The sequence below is a fragment of the Oncorhynchus nerka genome, linkage group LG28 (assembly GCF_034236695.1).
Source record: "Oncorhynchus nerka isolate Pitt River linkage group LG28, Oner_Uvic_2.0, whole genome shotgun sequence".
NCBI classification, from domain to species: domain Eukaryota; kingdom Metazoa; phylum Chordata; class Actinopteri; order Salmoniformes; family Salmonidae; genus Oncorhynchus; species Oncorhynchus nerka.
The window spans coordinates 74312617-74330540 of NC_088423.1; the positions used below are offsets into that span (position 1 = coordinate 74312617).

General features: G+C 43.9%; 2 protein-coding genes across 3 annotated transcripts in view; both read left to right on the forward strand.

Annotated features, from left to right (window-relative positions):
* The first annotated feature begins 627 nt into the window (after positions 1-627).
* Positions 628-3670, forward strand: LOC115112360 (cytochrome b-245 light chain). Its single transcript, XM_029639374.2, has 6 exons — positions 628-867; positions 1294-1363; positions 1621-1695; positions 1854-1937; positions 2173-2254; positions 2664-3670. Exons 1-6 carry the CDS (start codon positions 810-812, stop codon positions 2859-2861), a joined length of 567 nt encoding a protein of 188 aa, XP_029495234.1. The 5' UTR covers positions 628-809; the 3' UTR covers positions 2862-3670.
* An 812-nt stretch (positions 3671-4482) lies between these two features.
* LOC115112359 (ribosome quality control complex subunit TCF25-like) overlaps positions 4483-17924 on the forward strand; it is a 31332-nt gene continuing 17890 nt past the window's right edge. For both annotated transcript variants that reach the window (XM_029639372.2, XM_029639373.2), the window contains exons 1-11: positions 4483-4843; positions 5278-5415; positions 5569-5637; positions 6032-6153; positions 6289-6354; positions 6440-6522; positions 11973-12103; positions 12588-12687; positions 14152-14245; positions 14389-14481; positions 17730-17835. In XM_029639372.2, coding sequence (XP_029495232.1) covers positions 4628-4843; positions 5278-5415; positions 5569-5637; positions 6032-6153; positions 6289-6354; positions 6440-6522; positions 11973-12103; positions 12588-12687; positions 14152-14245; positions 14389-14481; positions 17730-17835 — 1218 coding nt within the window. In that variant the 5' untranslated portion in view covers positions 4483-4627. The remainder of the gene's footprint in view (positions 4844-5277; positions 5416-5568; positions 5638-6031; positions 6154-6288; positions 6355-6439; positions 6523-11972; positions 12104-12587; positions 12688-14151; positions 14246-14388; positions 14482-17729; positions 17836-17924) is intronic.

A 17924-nucleotide genomic window follows, 5' to 3' on the forward strand; every position in this document is an offset into this window, starting at 1 on the left:
TATCTTTTGGAAATTGTAGAAAATAAAATACGTCATCAGAAGTGTCCACTTAATTTGAGGGCTGAGGGGATAGGGTGTGTCTTTTTAGTGTTTGGACCGTAGTCGAGATACTTGTCTCTCTGCCCTAACAATGGAGTCGTTGTCCACAAAGTGGTACAGATTAATAAGCATAGTTGGCTGTCTAGTTTCTGCCTATCCTCTCTTTGGATTGGTGGATACATCTCATAATTTAAAAAACGTTTGAATATTAGATTAGGGTTGTTGACGTAACCCGCCTTTATTCAATGGAGAGAGAGATGCTGCTAGCTTCATGCATAACCATCTCGATACAACTCTGACATAAAGTTGCCGGGATGTCCTACTTATATCAGTACACTCATAACTTAAGCATTACGAAATTTCTATTTTATCAAATAAACCTCACGTAGCAAATAAGCCATTACATTTTTTTGTGGACCAAATTCAACACGCTTATTGACCTCCAAACAACAACTTGGTGAGCGAAAGAAACGAAACAACGTCACCTGCTTGTAATAATACAGATTTTTGGCCGAGTTGGTGCTCTCGCTTCGCCTCTTCCTCTCTGGTTAAGGGTTACTCCTCCCAGGTTACATCCCCAACCTTTTTTCCTATCGCTCCACTCAGACGTTACGAGACCGAGGGCCAGACCAGGCGGCTGCTACCACCCACCTTTGTTCCTCCAAAACTTATACATTTTCACTTTCCATAATAATCGAACGTGACAACCGCGATCATTTGGATAACTTCCAAGCACAGAGAGGAGTTCTGTCGGTCCGAACGAAGACAGAATGGGGAAAATAGAATGGGCTATGTGGGCCAATGAACAGGCTCTGGCAGCGGGGCTCAGTGAGTAGAGAACTTTTGCCAAGTTTAGACATCCGAGTTTGGTATTTGTATAATGGTATCAACTGTTAAAGGAATGTGTAATCCCATTAGTTATGCGTTATTACTGTATATTAATATATGTGTTTTGCCAGTATGGTATGCCTAACAAACATTGGTCATTAAAACCGACCAAAAACAAAATGTATAAATTGTTCCAGACAAAAATATTACAAGTCATTAAATTGTATTGGTAGTGAGAATATTTGAAAACATATCTGTATAAAACACTAAATCAAATCAACTTGGGGGAGGGGGTGTACAAATTATTTGGGTCTTGGCACATTTCGATTTGAAAGTTACAGGATACAAAAAAAAGTGTCTTCATCTGTGACTTGCAGGAACTGTTGATAAACGAAATATTTTCTTCTTCCTACTTCCTCATTTCAGTTCTCCTTACTGGTGGTATAGTGGGGGTGGCCGGCCAGTTCAGGGACTGGGAGTTTGCTGCTTATGCTATGTATCCTTTCACTGGCGACAGAGCTGTCTCTTACAGTATAATTCCATGTACAAAATTGTATCTATTGTCGTGATTAAATGCTGATTTACCCTTGACACGTCACAAGGAAATGTTTGTAGATGCATTACAGGCATCTACACCATCATTTATCTTCTTTGTGCATTTATGTCCAGATGAGACCCAAATGTATATTTGCATTGTATAGTGAGGTCCACGTGTGCCTGTTGTTGTTGAGTAACCTTGACTGATGTGCCCAGAGCTGCAGGGGTGTTTGTCTGTCTACTAGAGTACCCGAGGGGCAAGAGAAACAAGGGCACCAGCGTAGAAAGGACGTGAGTACCCACATACACCATACCAAGCTAAAGTTTCTGTACAGTCACTCTAACAGTGATGCAACAGATATGATTGCACCAGTTGAAAGCAAGTCATAAGCAAGTCTTCATCACTGAAAGTTCTCGATAAATAACTCTTAATATTGTGATTCTTCCAGGGGTCAGCACTGCTTCACTGTCTGTGTGAAGTCATTCGGCCCACTGACCAGGAACTACTATGTCAGAGCGTTTCTACATGCAGCGTGAGTACATTCTGTGTCAGTCTAGTCAGAACTCTGGGCTGAGACAACATTCTTTCCCTTCACTGTCTCCTTACAGCTGTAGCAGAGACAGGTTGTGTCATTGTGCACAGTCATTCTTGACACCATCTTCATTGTTTAAAAATCACATTGCATGTTATCAGTGCCTTGCCTTTGTAAGACTCTTTTTCTGTGTGTGTGTGTGTGTGTTTCTGTGTGTGTGTCTGTGTGTTTATAGGATCTGCGTTCCTGGTGGTTTCATCCTTGCAACTGTTCTTGGCTGTGTCTGCCTCGGCATAGCTAGCCTCATCTACCTTGCGGTTAGTATTTCAAGTATTTGAAAGTATTTGACTCAAGTTAGGTGGTCAGACAACAACAAGGTAGTGTTGTTGTCTGACCCCCATATGAAGGTAGTGTGATAAATCTAATTGGTGCAATATCAGCTGATGCTATCAGTTGATGCAACACTCAAGTTTCCTGTATGAACCTACTGCCCTTGATTTACAAGGAAGCGTTTGTTTGCCCTCTGGTATTTATCATTATTAGCTAGTTAAGAAACCCAGGCTGTCAGGGGAGTGACTTGGCTGTTATCACCTATTGTTGTTGGGAATTCACTGCATGCATGTCTGCATGCATGCTTCTAGAGATCAGCACCAAAGCAACCCATTTATCTATGTTATTGAGGGAGCCTGAATGATCTTTCGTCTATTGTGTCTGTATGTCTTCCAGGCGGCCATCCGAGGAGAGCAGTGGGAGCCCATCCTGCCCAGGAAGGAGAGTGCCCGTAAGCCGGTGGGAGAGAGCATCAAGCTCCCTCCCCAGAACCCTCCACCACGCCCACCCGCAGAGATGCGCAGGAAACGGGCAGAGGACCTGGAGGCGGCTGCCTATGTCAACCCCATCGCTGTCACTGCCAATGATGACTAGATCCCCTTACTTTCCTTCCTTCAGGCCTGTTGGGATAAGCTCACTCAGGTTAGCTTATGGTTCCACTGAGCCCCAACCGAAACAGATCTACAGTGGAGCCCCACCCAGGCCATGCTCTGTTCCGAATGCCATCGGCTGAGGGCTGAATCCTAAATTGAGATAGATAAGCTTGCATAACTTAGGTTTTGTGTAAATTGGGCATTGGCGTCAATGGGAATTTGTTATGGATTGGTATCAAGTTAGGAATCAGGCCTAGGAGAGTAGAGGGTTGTGGAGAGGACACAGTGCTGCTGATGTTTGATGATGTATAAGGGATTGTATTGAACTGAGATGTGGCTGTGCCTTAGTTACTGCAAAAGGTTTGTGTCCTATGTCTCTGCACCACCTGCTACAACTCTTTCAGTTACAATCATTTTGGTCCCCAAAAGGCTTTGGAATGTAAGTGGCAAAGTTTGTATTCTTGTTGTGACAGTAACTTATTTTGTGAGTAATTGGATGAATAGATGTGGATGAGAATCAACCACATTTACCGGCACAGACATAATGAAATTATTTTAAAAGAGAATGAAGAGCTATTTATACATTTTGTATCCTCAAAATATACTGTAGTCTTTTACACTGGAATGTTAATTGTTTATAAGCAAGCGCTGTTTTGCGTTATCACTTTTTGGACGGTTACTATGTCAGTGGTCAGCTAGCTGTATTATGGACAGTTGTGTATTCACCTCTCTACAAAATAATGTATGTCTATGTTTTATGCTTGTTATGCTTTTGATACAATCTGAAAATAAACATAGTTATTCTAGTTATTTAAAATGTGCATGTTTACCATATAACTACAATTAATGTTTCTGTCTGTTTCATCATTGATGAACTGTGGGTTTGGAATGACAATTACGTGTCATGTCTCAAGTTTTACATTTCCTCTTTTCTAATAGTTCCTATGAACCCTATGCATTTAACCGTTCCTTCTCACAGCGCAACACAAAGACGCTCACACACTTTATTACCACACATTGGAAATTCCTGCACTAATCAAATCATACACAGCCACAGAGATGTCATACATTAGTTATAACAGATTATGTTTATACACCCTAATGACATGTACAGTTGTTGTGACATACACATTTCTTTTCTCCATATGAAGCACCTTCTTCATTCCTATGGTCATAGGTGACCTTTACCTCAAGAATGAGGAATACAATGTGTGTTTCCTTGAGTGCTCTGGGTTTGGCAACCATTACATCATAACAGCAGCAGGAACAGGTGCAACTTCCTTATTTGTTTATCTCTCTAATTTATTAGTTATAATGGCCATTTCTTGACACCATAACACATAAAAGTTATTGATAGACCCAGGGCAACCCTTGTTAACAACACAATTATGCATTGGTCATAGGCTTTGAAACCATTAACTGACTTTACAGCAACAGGCTTGACTGTGGTTGCCGCTCCTCCAGTATGCAAACAATAGTTGAAATGTTGAAAGTTGTTAGTTCCCTTTTGTGTTAACTTAATTTCAGGCATTTCCAGAGCCTTTGTCCTTACGCACTACTGCTCCCTAGTGGTACAAAGGTTAACGGCAGCGAACTGTGATTATCAAAACGAAAATAGTTGGCATGCACCAAGATTGTCTACATGGAGTACCCGTAGAATAAGCTCTTTGGCATGCGGATTTTGCTCTCATGTTGTTTATGGCTGTAGCTGGGTCAAATCCCAAATTAAACCATAGCCCATCTTCGTGACAACTCTGTCCCGGGAAGATGTCGAGTCGTGCTCTAAGGAGGTTGAAGGGGAAACAGCGGGGGCAGGAGGCCCTGGACCTCGGTGATCTTGTCCCAGGTGAAGAGCCAGAGGAGCAGGCTGCGGATGTTGAGGAAGAAGAAGAGGAACTGGAAGAAGCTGTTCTCCAGCCTGTTAAGAGCAGCATCAGAAAAACTAAGAAGAATAAGAAAAACTTGAGCAACATTTACGAACTGGTGGAGTGTTTCTCCTTTTCTAACACACATTGCAAAATGTTTACGAAATGTCTTGTTAACTGCCACGTAGCTCCACCCCCTAGGCTACATAACTGTGTGACTAAGCTAGCTAGCTTGTTATGCTAGTCAATGAAAAAGCAGCAGGGCACATTGACATATGCAGACAGTGTAAACAAATCAAACCAGCATTATACTGACTAACCGATTTTGCCTGGCCAGACAGGACTCATACAGTACAGCCCCTTGCCTTGACCATATGAATGTCACTAGGATGGGTTGGAATCACAATGGCTCCCGCAAGAACGTGAAAAAAAAAGAGGCAGAGACTGACCAAAGATGAATTAAAACTATGTGCCAATGTTGAGATTTAGTCTCTGATAGACAACCTTAACCTGAGCCTTTCTGTCCTTCTTGCTGGAACCATGTCACTGCAGATATGTGATGCAGAGAAAGCCACGACGGACGAAGACACAGTGAAGCCAGAAGAACAGAATGGTGATGAAAGCAAGGAGAAGAGTGACAGCGGGGAAACAGAGAAGAGAGATGCACAACCTGAGACAGGTGCTTCGAAGGTGAGGAGAGAGACGGATGCCCTTGATACACTGTAGCCTCCACAGTATTATGGGGTATTGTGAGCCCCTTCCTCTTCAGTCTTGTTGTTATTATGCATGATTGATCTAGTCAAAATGTTTTGAAGAGTTGTTTAATAGTTTTTATGATGTCAGTCCGGAGATAAAGCAAGCAAGAAAAAGAAGAAAAAGAAGAAGAAAAAGAACACTACAGGAGATAAACAGGTATAAAGCATCAGTCCATCTTGACAAATCACTTCCACATATGTCCCCCAATGTGAGGGCACTGTTGTGCACATTGCCATATTAACCACTGTTGTGCACATTGCCATATCACCACTGTTGTGCACATTGCCATATTAACCACTGTTGTGCACATTGCCATATTAACCACTGTTGTGCACATTGCCATATTAACCACTGTTGTGCACATTGCCATATTAACCACTGTTGTGCACATTGCCATATTAACCACTGTTGTGCACATTGCCATATTAACCACTGTTGTGCACATATTAAGTGCTTTAGCAGCATTTTATTGTGTATTGAGGCTATGGGGGTGCTGCCCTGACGCCATCTCACTCGGTCACATAGGCTCTGTCTTATGTGTGGTTGTCAGGAGGGAGCTGGGGATGACATTGACGCGTTGCTGGAGACCATAGAGCAGTCTAATGGACTGACCCTGCAGAGTGAGGGCTGTGGAGGCTCAGACAACAGGCCTGTGCTCTATGTGGAACACAGGTGAGTAGGTGTACAGCACAGCACAACTTCAGGACTCTCAGTGGGGTAACGTCATCCAATCAGAATTAACATCATTTATGGCAGTCATTTATCAGTGATAGATTTTACTGGGACTTACCCTCTTTTGTTTGTTAGGAACCTGAATCCTGAGACGGAGTTGAAGAGATACTTTGGAGCTCGAGCAGTTCTTGGAGATCAAAGGTAAGATCTTAACAGAACTCCTTATCAGTGGGACTACTACTATTAAAGGTTACAGTGTAAGGCCATCTCTTCATTCTTTCCTCAGACCTCGTCAGAGACAGAGACAGTTCCATCGCAGCACCTGGATGACCATCCCTAAAGACACCTGGCCACGCTTCAGTCGCCCAGGTCAGACCTACACTCAACCTCTCACACTCAGGCATCGCTCAGAATGCTGAAAGGCTTGTGAATATACAGTGGGGCAAAAAAAGTATTTAGTCAGCCACCAATTGTGCAAGTTCTCCCACTTAAAAAGATGAGAGAGGCCTGTAATTTTCATCATAGGTACACTTCAACTATGACAGACAAAATGAGGGGAAAAAATCCAGAAAAATCACATTGTAGGATTTTTAAGGAATTTATTTGCAAATGATGGTGGAAAATAAGTAATCAAATGTATTTATATAGCCCTTTGTACATCAGCTGATATCTCAAAGTGCTGTACAGAAACCCAGCCTAAAACCCCAAACAGTAAACAATGCAGGTGTCCTAGGGCTCAGGTCCTCCAAGAGAGAGAAAGAAAGAGAGAATTAGAGAGAGCATACTTAAATTCACACAGGACACCGGATAGGACAGGAGAAGTACTCCAGATATAACAAACTGACCCTAGCCCCCCGACACATAAACTACTGCAGCATAAATACTGGAGGCTGAGACAGAAGGGGTCAAGAGACACTGTGGCCCCATCCGATGACACCCCCGGACAGGGCCAAACAGGAAGGATATAACCCCAACAATACAATATTACAATGTGTGTGTGTGTGTCTCTTCGCAGTCCACATTGTGCTGTGAGGTGTTGTTTTATGTTTTTGAAATTTGAAACTAGTTTGGGTTACCTGATGTGAGAGAGTTCAATGTAGTCTTGGCTCTATGAAGTACTGTGCGTTTCCCAACCTCTGTTCTGAACTTAATGCACGACTCTACAACCCTGTTCCTGGAGAGCTTAACGTCTTGCAGGTTTTCACTCCAACCCTAATCTAGCACACCTGATTCTAATAATTAGCTGGTTGGTAAACTGAACCAGCTTATTTACAACTGGAGTTGGAATGGAAACCTACAGGAGGGTAGATCTCCAGGAACCGGGTTGGAGACCCCTGCCTTAGGGACTGTGAAGAGACCCCTGGTGGCATGTCTTATAGGATATGTATAGGTATCTGAGCTGTGTTGGCTGTTGAACAGACAGTTTGGTGCTTTCAACACACCCATACCTCTCACAAAGACAAGTAGTGATGCAGCCAGTCTCTCTTCTGCTTTGAGCTAGGAGTGATTGACAGGCATGTTTTTGAAATGAGCTCTCTGTGTAATGTACATTTAAGGGCCAGACACACTATAGTGTAGCTCCAGTTCTCTGAAATACATTTTGAATGGCCAGTTTCTATTTATTAGGATTTAATCAATTATGCTAAATTTAACCCCCGTCTCCCCGGGCTGGCGCCTCTGTGTTGAGCAACAAGGCAACAGTGTCTCTCCATTATCACATTTGGAATTCTCATCGGACTCTAAGAATCCTGGTTCAGTTTGGATAGCATGTAACCAATCAAGAGTTGCAGCAGAAAAAAAGTGCATGTTAACAGCAGTGGGCCTTGTTGACAGAGACAGCTTTTCTGGGTAGGATCACACTAAAGGCTGTGTTCTGTGGCTTTAAACGTTGCCCTATGACGTCTTGTTAAAAAAACAGTCCAATCACCACATATCGTTAATCAAATGCTGCCTAGCCCTCTGGCTCAAAGACTATTGATGTTTGGGAAAGACTCCATTGATGTTTGGGTCCATAGTGCCCCTGGTGTTGTGGGATTCTGGGCTGTTTAACCCAGAGCTGAAGTTGAAGAAGAATCAGAGTCTCTGTTATGTCAGTGTTAGCTACTCCTCAGGGTTTTAAAGCTCCCCCAAACTCAAGGCTTATGCAATCACCTGACTGGAGATTTGGTCTGGGAAATATAATTTCCCTCCCAAAATATAGATGGGTAATTTTTAAAAATATTTTTCCTCTCACGTTTTGAGTAGTCTCGATGCCTTAGTTTGTATGTGGTACACCAGGACTGCTGTGTCACCATGAAATGCTTCCCTCTGAATCCACTTCTCCTTAGCCCAAAGTGTGTTCATTCAAATTCTAGGGTGCTATACTGTACTTGGGCATAGAATGAGTGGGACAGATTGCAATTTTTATTCCACTTAAATATCTACAGTGCATTCGGAAAGTATTCCGACCCCTTGACTTTTTCCACATTTTGTTACGTTACAACCTTTTTCTCGTCAATCTTCACACAATACCCCATAATGACAAAGCGAAAACAGATTTTTAGAAATGTATTGAAAATAAAAAACAGAAATACCTTATTCACATAAGTATTCAGACCCTTTGCTATGAGACTCGAAATTGAGCTCAGGTGCATCCTGTTTCCATCGATAATCCTTGAGATGTTTCTACAACATGATTGGAGTTCACCTGTGGTAAATTCAATTGATAGGACATATAAGGTCCCACAGTTGACAGTGCATGTCAGAGCAAAAACCAAGTCATGAGGATGAAGGAATTGTCCGTAGAGCTCAGAGACAGGATTGTGTCGAGGCACAGATCTGGGGAAGGGTACCAAAACATTTCTACAATCAGGCTTTTATGGTAGAGTGGCCAAATGGAAGTACATGATAGCCCACTTGGAGTTTGCCAAAAGCCAACTAAAGACTCTCAGTCCATGAGAAACAAGATTCTCTGGTCTGATGAAACTATGATTGGCCTGAATGCCAAGTGTCATGTCTGGAGGAAACCTGGCACCATTCCTATGGTGAAGCGTTCTGGTGGCAGCATCATGATCTGGGGATGTTTTTCAGTGGCAGGGACTGGAAGGCTAGCCTCCGGAAAAATGAACGGAGCAAAGTACAGAGAGATCCTTGAAGCTCCAGAGCACTCAGGACCTCGGACTAGGATGAAGGTTCACCTTCCAACAGGTCAACGACCATAAGCACACAGACAAGACAACACAGGAGTGGCTTCGGGGGCAAGTCTCTGAATGTCCTGTAGTGGCCCAGCCAGAGCCTGGAATTGAACCCAATCAAACTTTTCTGGAGAGACCTGAAATTAGCTGTGCAGCGACGCTCCCCATCCAACTTGAGAGGATCTGCAGAGAAGAATGGGAGAAACTCCCCAAATACAGGTGTACCAAGCTTGTAGCATCATACCCTAGAAGACTCGGCTGTAATCGCTGCCAAAGGTGCTTCAACAAAGTACTGAGTAAAGGGTCTGAATACTTATGTAAATGTGATATTTCTAAAAACCCTGTTTTTGCTTTGTCATTGTGGTATTGTGTGTAGATTGATGAGGGGGAAAAACAATTTAATCCGTTTTAGAATAAGTCTGTAATGTAACAAAATATGGAAAATGTCAAGGGGTCTGAATACTTTCCGAATGCACTGTATATCTATATCGAATTGACTTGTATTGAAGTCTTGTATGTAAAAAATATATAACATTTTCCTTAAAGCATTTTATTTAGGGTACTAATGTTACTGTCTCCACTACAACAACCAAATATTTAAATACATGTAATTCTGTCCTTTTAATTGAAATAGTGTAGAATTCCATTCATTCCTGTGGAGGAATGCTCCTACTAGGGAAGGCCAATATGGCTGACTGGTGGCTTCAAATCACATTTTATTGGTCACATACACATGTTTAGCAGATGTTATTGCAGGTGTAGCGAAATGCTTGTGTTTCTAGCTCCAACAGTGTAATAATATCTAACAAGTGTATATATAACAATTTCACAACAATACAAACAAATTAAAGGAATGGAATTAAGAATATATAAATGTCAGAGCGGCATAGACTAAGATACAGTAGAATAGAATACAGTATACACATATGAGATTAGTAATGCAAAATATGTAAACATTATTAAAGTGGCCAGTGATTTCAAGTCTATGTATATAGGCAGCAGCTTCTAATGTGCTAGTGATGGCTATTTACATTTACATTTAAGTCATTTAGCAGACGCTCTTATCCAGAGCGACTTACAAATTGGTGCGTTCACCTTAAGACATCCAGTGGAACAGCCACTTTACAATAGTGCATCTAAATCTTTTAAGGGGGAGGGGGGGTGAGAAGGATTACTTTATCCTATCCTAGGTATTCCTGAAAGAGGTGGGGTTTCAGGTGTCTCCGGAAGGTGGTGATTGACTCCGCTGTCCTGGCGTCGTGAGGGAGTTTGTTCCACCATTGGGGGACCAGAGCAGCGAACAGTTTTGACTGGGCTGCGCGGGAACTGTACTTCCTCAGTGGTAGGGAGGCGAGCAGGCCAGAGGTGGATGAACGCAGTGCCCTTGTTTGGGTGTAGGGCCTGATCAGAGCCTGGAGGTACTGAGGTGCCGTTCCCCTCACAGCTCCGTAGGCAAGCACCATGGTCTTGTAGCGGATGCGAGCTTCAACTGGAAGCCAGTGGAGAGAGCGGAGGAGCGGGGTGACGTGAGAGAACTTGGGAAGGTTGAACACCAGACGGGCTGCGGCGTTCTGGATGAGTTGTAGGGGTTTAATGGCACAGGCAGGGAGCCCAGCCAACAGCGAGTTGCAGTAATCCAGACGGGAGATGACAAGTGCCTGGATTAGGACCTGCGCTGCTTCCTGTGTGAGGCAGGAACTTAACTGATGGCCTTGAGATTGAAGATGTTTTTCAGTCTATCGGTCCCAGCTTTGATGCACCTGTACTGACCTCGCCTTCTGGATGATAGCGGGGTGAACTGGCCGTGGCTCAGGTGGTTGTTGTCCATGATGATCTTTTTAGCCTTCCTGTGACATTGTGTGCTGTAGGTGTCCTGGAGGGCAGGTCGTTTGCCCCTGGTGATGCATTGGGCAGACCGCACAACCCTCTGGAGAGCCCTGAGGTTGCGGCCGGTGTAGTTGCCGTAGTAGGCGGTGATACAGCCCGACGGGATGCTCTCAATTGTGCATCTGTAAAAGTTTTAGGTGCCAAGCCAAATTTCTTCACCCTCCTGAGGTTGAAGAGGTGCTGTTGTGCCTTCTTCACCACACTGCCTGTGTAGGTGGACCATTTCAGTTTGTCAGTGATGTGTATGCCGAGGAACTTGAAGCTTTCCACCTTTACGACTGCGGTCCTGTCTGTGGATAGGGGGGGTGCTCCCTCTGCTGTTTCCTGAAGTCCATGATCAGCTGCTTTTGTTTTGTTGACGTTGAGTGAGAGATTATTATCCTGGCACCATACTCCCAGAGCCCTCACCTCCTCCCTGTAAGCTGTCTCGTCACTGTTTGTAATCAAGCCTACTGCTGTTGTGTCGTCCGCAAACTTGATGATTGAGTTGGAGGCGTGCATGGCCACGCAGTCATGGGTGAACAGGGAGTACAGGAGGGGGCTGTGCACGCACCCTTGTGGGGCCCCAGTGTTGAGGATTAGCGAAGTGTTGTTTCCTACCTTCACCACCTAGGGCCGGCCGTTCAGGAAGTCCAGGACCCAGTTGTAGAAACTTAGCCTCTGAATGGGCAATACATAGCATCAGTAATCCAGGGTTTATATACGTCATTGCATGTAACTCACATAGAATAATACTGTCCGTAATATTTCCTCCCTCAGGTATCTCAATGACCCTACTGGAGTCCAGGGATGGTCTACAGTACTTCACCTTCGAGCACAGCCGAGACTACCAGCAGATTCAGTTCAAATTCCTGGACTCAGTGGAGTCCATGGATCCCAACAACATTGTGGTAAGGCTACACCCACGGTCTCAGGGAGATTAATCAGCAAAGCCGTGATGCATGTCTCAAATATCTAGGACAATTGATATGCATGAATTTAGATTCTAGATAAATCCTGACTAAGATTATCCCAACCTCCCCTTCTCCCCCACCCTCCCCCATCTCCATCACCCTCCCGGCTCCCCTACCCTCTCCCTGTTTCCCCCATCCCTCCCCCATGTCCCCCTGCTCTCCCCAACCTCCCCGTCTCCACAACCCCCTCTCCCTGTCTCCCCCTCCCTCTCCCTTTCTCCCCCACCCTCCCCCATCTCCCCCTGTCTACCTCAAACTCCCATTGTCCACCCCACCCCTCCCTGTCTCCCCCACCCTGTCTCCCTCTCCCACTGTCTTCCCCACCCCCTCCCTGTCTCCCCCACCCTGTCCACCCCACCCTACCCTCTCCCACTGTCTTCTCCACCCCTGCCCTGTCCACCCCACCCTACCCTCTCCCCAGGCCCTGCTACAGATGAATCCCTACCACATTGACTCCCTGCTGCAGCTCTCTGATGTCTGCCGCATACAGGAGGACCAGGAAATGGCCAGGGACCTAATCGGTGAGTATCAGGGACCTGATTGGTGAGTAGGACTCCTGTCTTTGCTCTGGTTGGCAAGGAGGGTCATACTCAAATCTCTGATTGGTTAGTTGGGGATCCTCTCTGCTGTATCCTCTTGCTCAAGGTTTGTAAATGTGTCATGAGACCCCTTTGGTATGTTTCCTTGGACCCATATACAATTTAATCTAGGTCCCAGATAAATAGTTGGAATAAGTTTATGCAACATTATTCTTGATAAACATTGGTGTCCTCTGGGCAGTACATGTTTAATAGGTTATTTCATACACAATACCTATACCACACACTGCTCTAGTATGTCATATATTACCTGATGCCAGGTTTTCTTCAACTAAGCTTTGGAACCCGAAGTAGGCCCTGAGCATTTCTCGTTTCGATCTCGAGCTGAAAAAGCTTAAGAACCTCTGCCTTATGCAATTGATCTAGATAAGGTTTAATGGTTAAATTGAGTCATCTGTATCCACAGCATGTTTATTCTCTGAAAAACTCTCAATTGGAAGAAAAAAAAGAACAACAAGGGGCCAGCATGCAAAGTAGTGTATTTCAGATTCCTCATGTAATGCATTTAGGCAGGAAATGTTACCATACTGTTTCTCCAAGCCTGTCGCTACTAGCCTGATAACATCATCTATAAATGAGTTGATAAATACAGTTAAGGTTTGAGCAGAGCTTTGGTCAGGGCTAAATCACATCAATACAGAGGGCAAGCAAAAGCAGCTTCCATTTACAGTGACTTCTCTCTGACCTCCAAGGTGAAAGTACATTTTCAACCACACGTAACTGAATTGAACCTATCTAAAATATTTATTGGTTATCTAGCCACGTGTTTGCACTGTACACAATACATTCAAACAACCCACTGATTGTTCCGATATAGTCACTGAAACTGCATGTCAAGATTCTTGTGGGTGTGGCCCCTCTCATCCTGTCAGCTGCTCCTGATCATGCTAATGAGGTCCTACTCAAATCAACTCATTACAGCAGCTTTGGATTTTTTTGATACAGTTGTATAATCTTAGTTTGCAAGGGCTTAGTACATTGGGATCCTACCAGTGTTTTGACCAATGAGAAATGCTGCAACCTCTAGGTAGCTAGTCTTGTTGATGTAGTATTTGACACTGGAACTTGCAAGGGAGAAAGTGAGTGGTTTCACTTAAAGCTGTTTTCATGCCTTCCAGCAGAGGGAGACATTTATGTTTTTACAAAAGACAAACAGACAGGTGGAAGGAGCCTGGAGGAGGGTATGGTGATCTACCAATTGAGAAACACTGAGACTGTTGAGCAGCCAGGTGGTGCTGGCTAAAGTAATATATTTTCACTTGTCTTTGATATAAGACTGTGGTGTGTGTGTGTGTGTGTGTGTGTGTGTGTGTGTGTGTGTGTGTGTGTGTGTGTGTGTGTGTGTGTGTGTGTGTGTGTGTGTGTGTTGTGTGTGTGTGTTTTCAGAGCGTGCCCTGTACAGCTTTGAGTGTGCATTCCACCCTGTGTGCAGCCTGACGTCAGGAACCAGCAGACTGGACTACCTGCGACCAGAAAACAGGTTAGATAATACATCTCTGCTATACAGGTCAATCCACAAACGCTGTTATGCAAGGGCCTTTCTCTTAAATTTCCTTTGAATTTATAATTTTACAGGGTTTATTATAAGTCTCTCCTTTGTCTGTATATTTATCCTCTCTGCAGGGCATTCTACTTGGCTGTTTATAAGCACATGATGTTCCTGGAGAGGAGGGGATGCCCCCGGACAGCCCTGGAGTACTGCAGACTCATCCTGAGGTACATGGGAGACTGTGTGTGTATGTGTACGCACAGTGTGCACCCCAGGTGTCTGGGGTAGAGGGAAGGTGTGAATCGCATAATGGAAAGAAGTATAGCGATGGACTGTTTTTATTTATTTGCACAAGAAAGATGAATAGTGCAGATAAAGACAAAAAGTGTGTGCATTTATTATTATAATTTTTTAAATGTATGTAGATTAGGGCCTAATACATTTATTTCAATTGACTGATTTCCTTATATGAACTGCAACTCAGTGAAATCTTTGAAATTGTTGCATGTTGCAACAGGTGTATAAAATTGAGCACACAGCCATGCAATCTCCATAGACAAACATTGACAGTAGAATGGCCTTACTGAAGAGCTCAGTGACTTCAACATGACACTGTCATAGGATGCCACTTTTCCAACAAGTCAGTTTATAAAATTTCTGCCCTGCTAGAGCGGCCCCAGTCAACTATAAGTGCTGTTCTTGTGAAGTGGAAATGTCTAGGAGCTACAACAGCTCAGACTCAAAGTGGTAGGCCACACAAGCTCACAGAACAGGTCCGCCAAGTGCTGAAGCTGCTATGGGTTTCCATAGCAGATGGGTTTCCATAGCAGAGGGGTTTCCATAGCAGAGCAGCCGCACACAAGCATAAGATCACCATGTGCAATGCCAAGCGTCGGCTGGAGTGGAGTAAAGCTCATGCCATTGGAGCAGTGGAAATGCGTTCTCCGGAGTGATGAATCATGCTTTACCATTTGGCAGTCCAACAGACAAATCTGGGTTTGGCGGATGCCAGGAGAAGGCTACCTGCACCAATGCATAGTGCCAACTGTAAAGTTTGGGGAAGGAGGAATAATGGTCTGGTGTTGTTTTTCATGGTTCGGGCTAGGCCGCTTAGTTCCAGTGAAGGGAAATATTAACTTGCTTCCAACTTTGTGGCAACAGTTTGGGGAAGGCCCTTTCCTGTTTCAGCATGACAATATCTCTGTGCACAAAGCGAGGTCCTTACGTAAATGGTTTGTCGAGATCGGTGTGGAAGAACTTGACTGACCTGCACAAAGCCCTGACCTCAACTCCATCGAATACCTTTGGGATGAATTGGAACGCTGACTGCGAGCCAGGACTAATAGCCCAACATCAGTGTACAATCTTACTAATGCTCTTGTGGCTGAATGGAAGCAAGTCCCTGCAGCAATGTTCCAACATCTAGTGGAAAGCCTTCTTAGAAGAGTAGAGGCTGTTATAACAGTGAAGGGGGGACCAACTCCATATTAATTCCCATGATATTGGAATGGGATGTTTGACAAGCAGGTATTCACATACTTTTGGTCATGTAGTGTGTGTGTGTGTGTATATATATATATATATATATATATATATATATATATAAAAACAGATTGTTCAATCAGTTAAATTAAATATATGAATTATGTGATATTGGTAGTTTATTAAATGGCACAAATCTGTGTGCTAATCTGTGCCCGATCCCAATTGTTATCTAAGATTTCCTCTTAAAAAGATTCCTTCTCATATATTATAATAATAAAGGTCTTACCACACTTCACATCAACTAAACAGACATAAAACCTGAGTCAGATGTCCATATCGTACCCAGGAATGACTCTTCTAAATGGACCAGGGTGACTGCATTCCATTACTTGTCATTAAACCTGTCTAAGCAGTATGACAGAACAACACCCATGGGACAGGCCACTATTATTATTCATTCACCTGCCTTCGCCCTGTGTCTTAGGCCTTTAGCCTTTATCTTATCTAGGATGTGGTGGTCATGGTGTACAAAACATTATGAACACCTGCTCTTTCCATGACATAGACTGACCAGGTGAAAGCTATGACCCCTTATTGATGTCATTTATTGAAGGGGAGTAGACAGGTTAAATAATGATTTTTAAGCCTTGAGACAATATTAGCAAGGTGTTTCTACTGTTTTGTATACTGATTTGTATTCTGATTTCCGTCAAACACTGGCTTCCTCCCCTCATGGTGGTGTGTGTCTGCTCTGTATAAGCATCCACGGTGGAACACGTTGTGATGGCTGTCCCTCTCAGGCCTGCTGTGTTATGATCAGGAGGACCTTATCTCTGCTTCAGTAGATGACTGATAGGAATACCAGATGAACAGCCCTGCCGCCCGCAGCAGCTCTGTCATATACCACATAGAGGGCCCTGCTTTTTGTTGCGGAAATGGACGCACTGTGCTTTTACCGATATTTCCAGTGTTATCCAATAGTGTTGATGGAGGTAGAAAATCTTAGGAAATGTTATTTAATTGACACAAGCTGTCTCCAATCAATATCTGAATGGGACTCGAACCCGGGTCCAGCGACTGCCAAGCCAAACCCTTCACCTGTTACTCCCAAGAGGTCCGAACCCCGAACCTCTTGATGAGCTGGATGTTGGGTTATTGTTGCTTCACTACCCCCTTCCTTCGGGAGAGCGTGTCCCCAAGCTATACCAACTCCCTCACGAGTACATGCCACTCGGATGGCCTCATGGGAACCATCCCACTTCTGACACCAATGTAGTGAATTTGGAGGGTAGCCCCGACCGGGACTCAAACGCAGATCCACAAACCCAGATCCAGTGACTGTCAAGCCAACAGGTGTTGATTTTATAGTCGCTGGATCCGGGTTTGAATCTGTTGGGGCTACTACCCCCCCGAATTACATACAGTGTATTTCAATGGTTGGTTTCATTTAATCAACCCTTTAACTGACCCCAATTTACCAATTTTTAGCTACAACTTCCAAGTCTGTTGGAGAGGATCAGCTTGAGCAAAATAAGGTGTAGAATCACTGATCTACAAATAGAATTCCCTGCCAAATGATAGTAAATAATTATATCACACGCACCACAGACATTGATTGATTGGAGACGGTGTCAATTAAATTACATTTCCTAGGATTTTCTACCTGCAGCAACACTAGTGGATAAAGCTTGAAATACCAGTAAAGCACAGTGCCTCTACAGTGCCTCCACAGTGCTTCCATTTACATTATGTATAGTGTCACTGTATTTAGGATCCCCAGGATATTGAGTGTTTCCAGCAATGGCACAGATTCTGGTCACGGGTTGTCATGGGTCCACTTCTAATAAAGAAACCATTTATTTTATTTCTGTATTGTTTATTTATATAATAGTTATGTGGTCTAAGTTATGTAGGCGAAACTGAATGAAGTATTCATTGAAGAAGAGGAGCTGTTGTGTGCTTTATTCCGTCATCTCCTTTCTCTCCCAAGTCTGGACCCCGACAGCGATCCCCTCTGTATGCTACTGCTCATTGACTTCCTCTCCCTGCGCTCACGAGAGTACAACTTCCTCCTCCGGCTATACCAGGATTGGGAGGTGAGACGAGTGTGTGCGCCAGATTTTCCCTGTGTGTGACCTCATACCAGTGTGTGTGTGATTTCTGTGTGTGTGTGTGTATTGTCTGA

Bases quoted from the DNA above. Each gene is read 5' to 3' on its own strand.
- LOC115112360 (XM_029639374.2), top strand. From the start codon at position 810: ATGGGGAAAATAGAATGGGCTATGTGGGCCAATGAACAGGCTCTGGCA. The intron at 868-1,293 runs GTGAGTAGAGAA...TCCTCATTTCAG, and splicing joins GGCTCTGGCAGCGGGGCTCA to TTCTCCTTACTGGTGGTATA. The intron at 1,696-1,853 runs GTGAGTACCCAC...TGATTCTTCCAG, and splicing joins GGCACCAGCGTAGAAAGGAC to GGGTCAGCACTGCTTCACTG.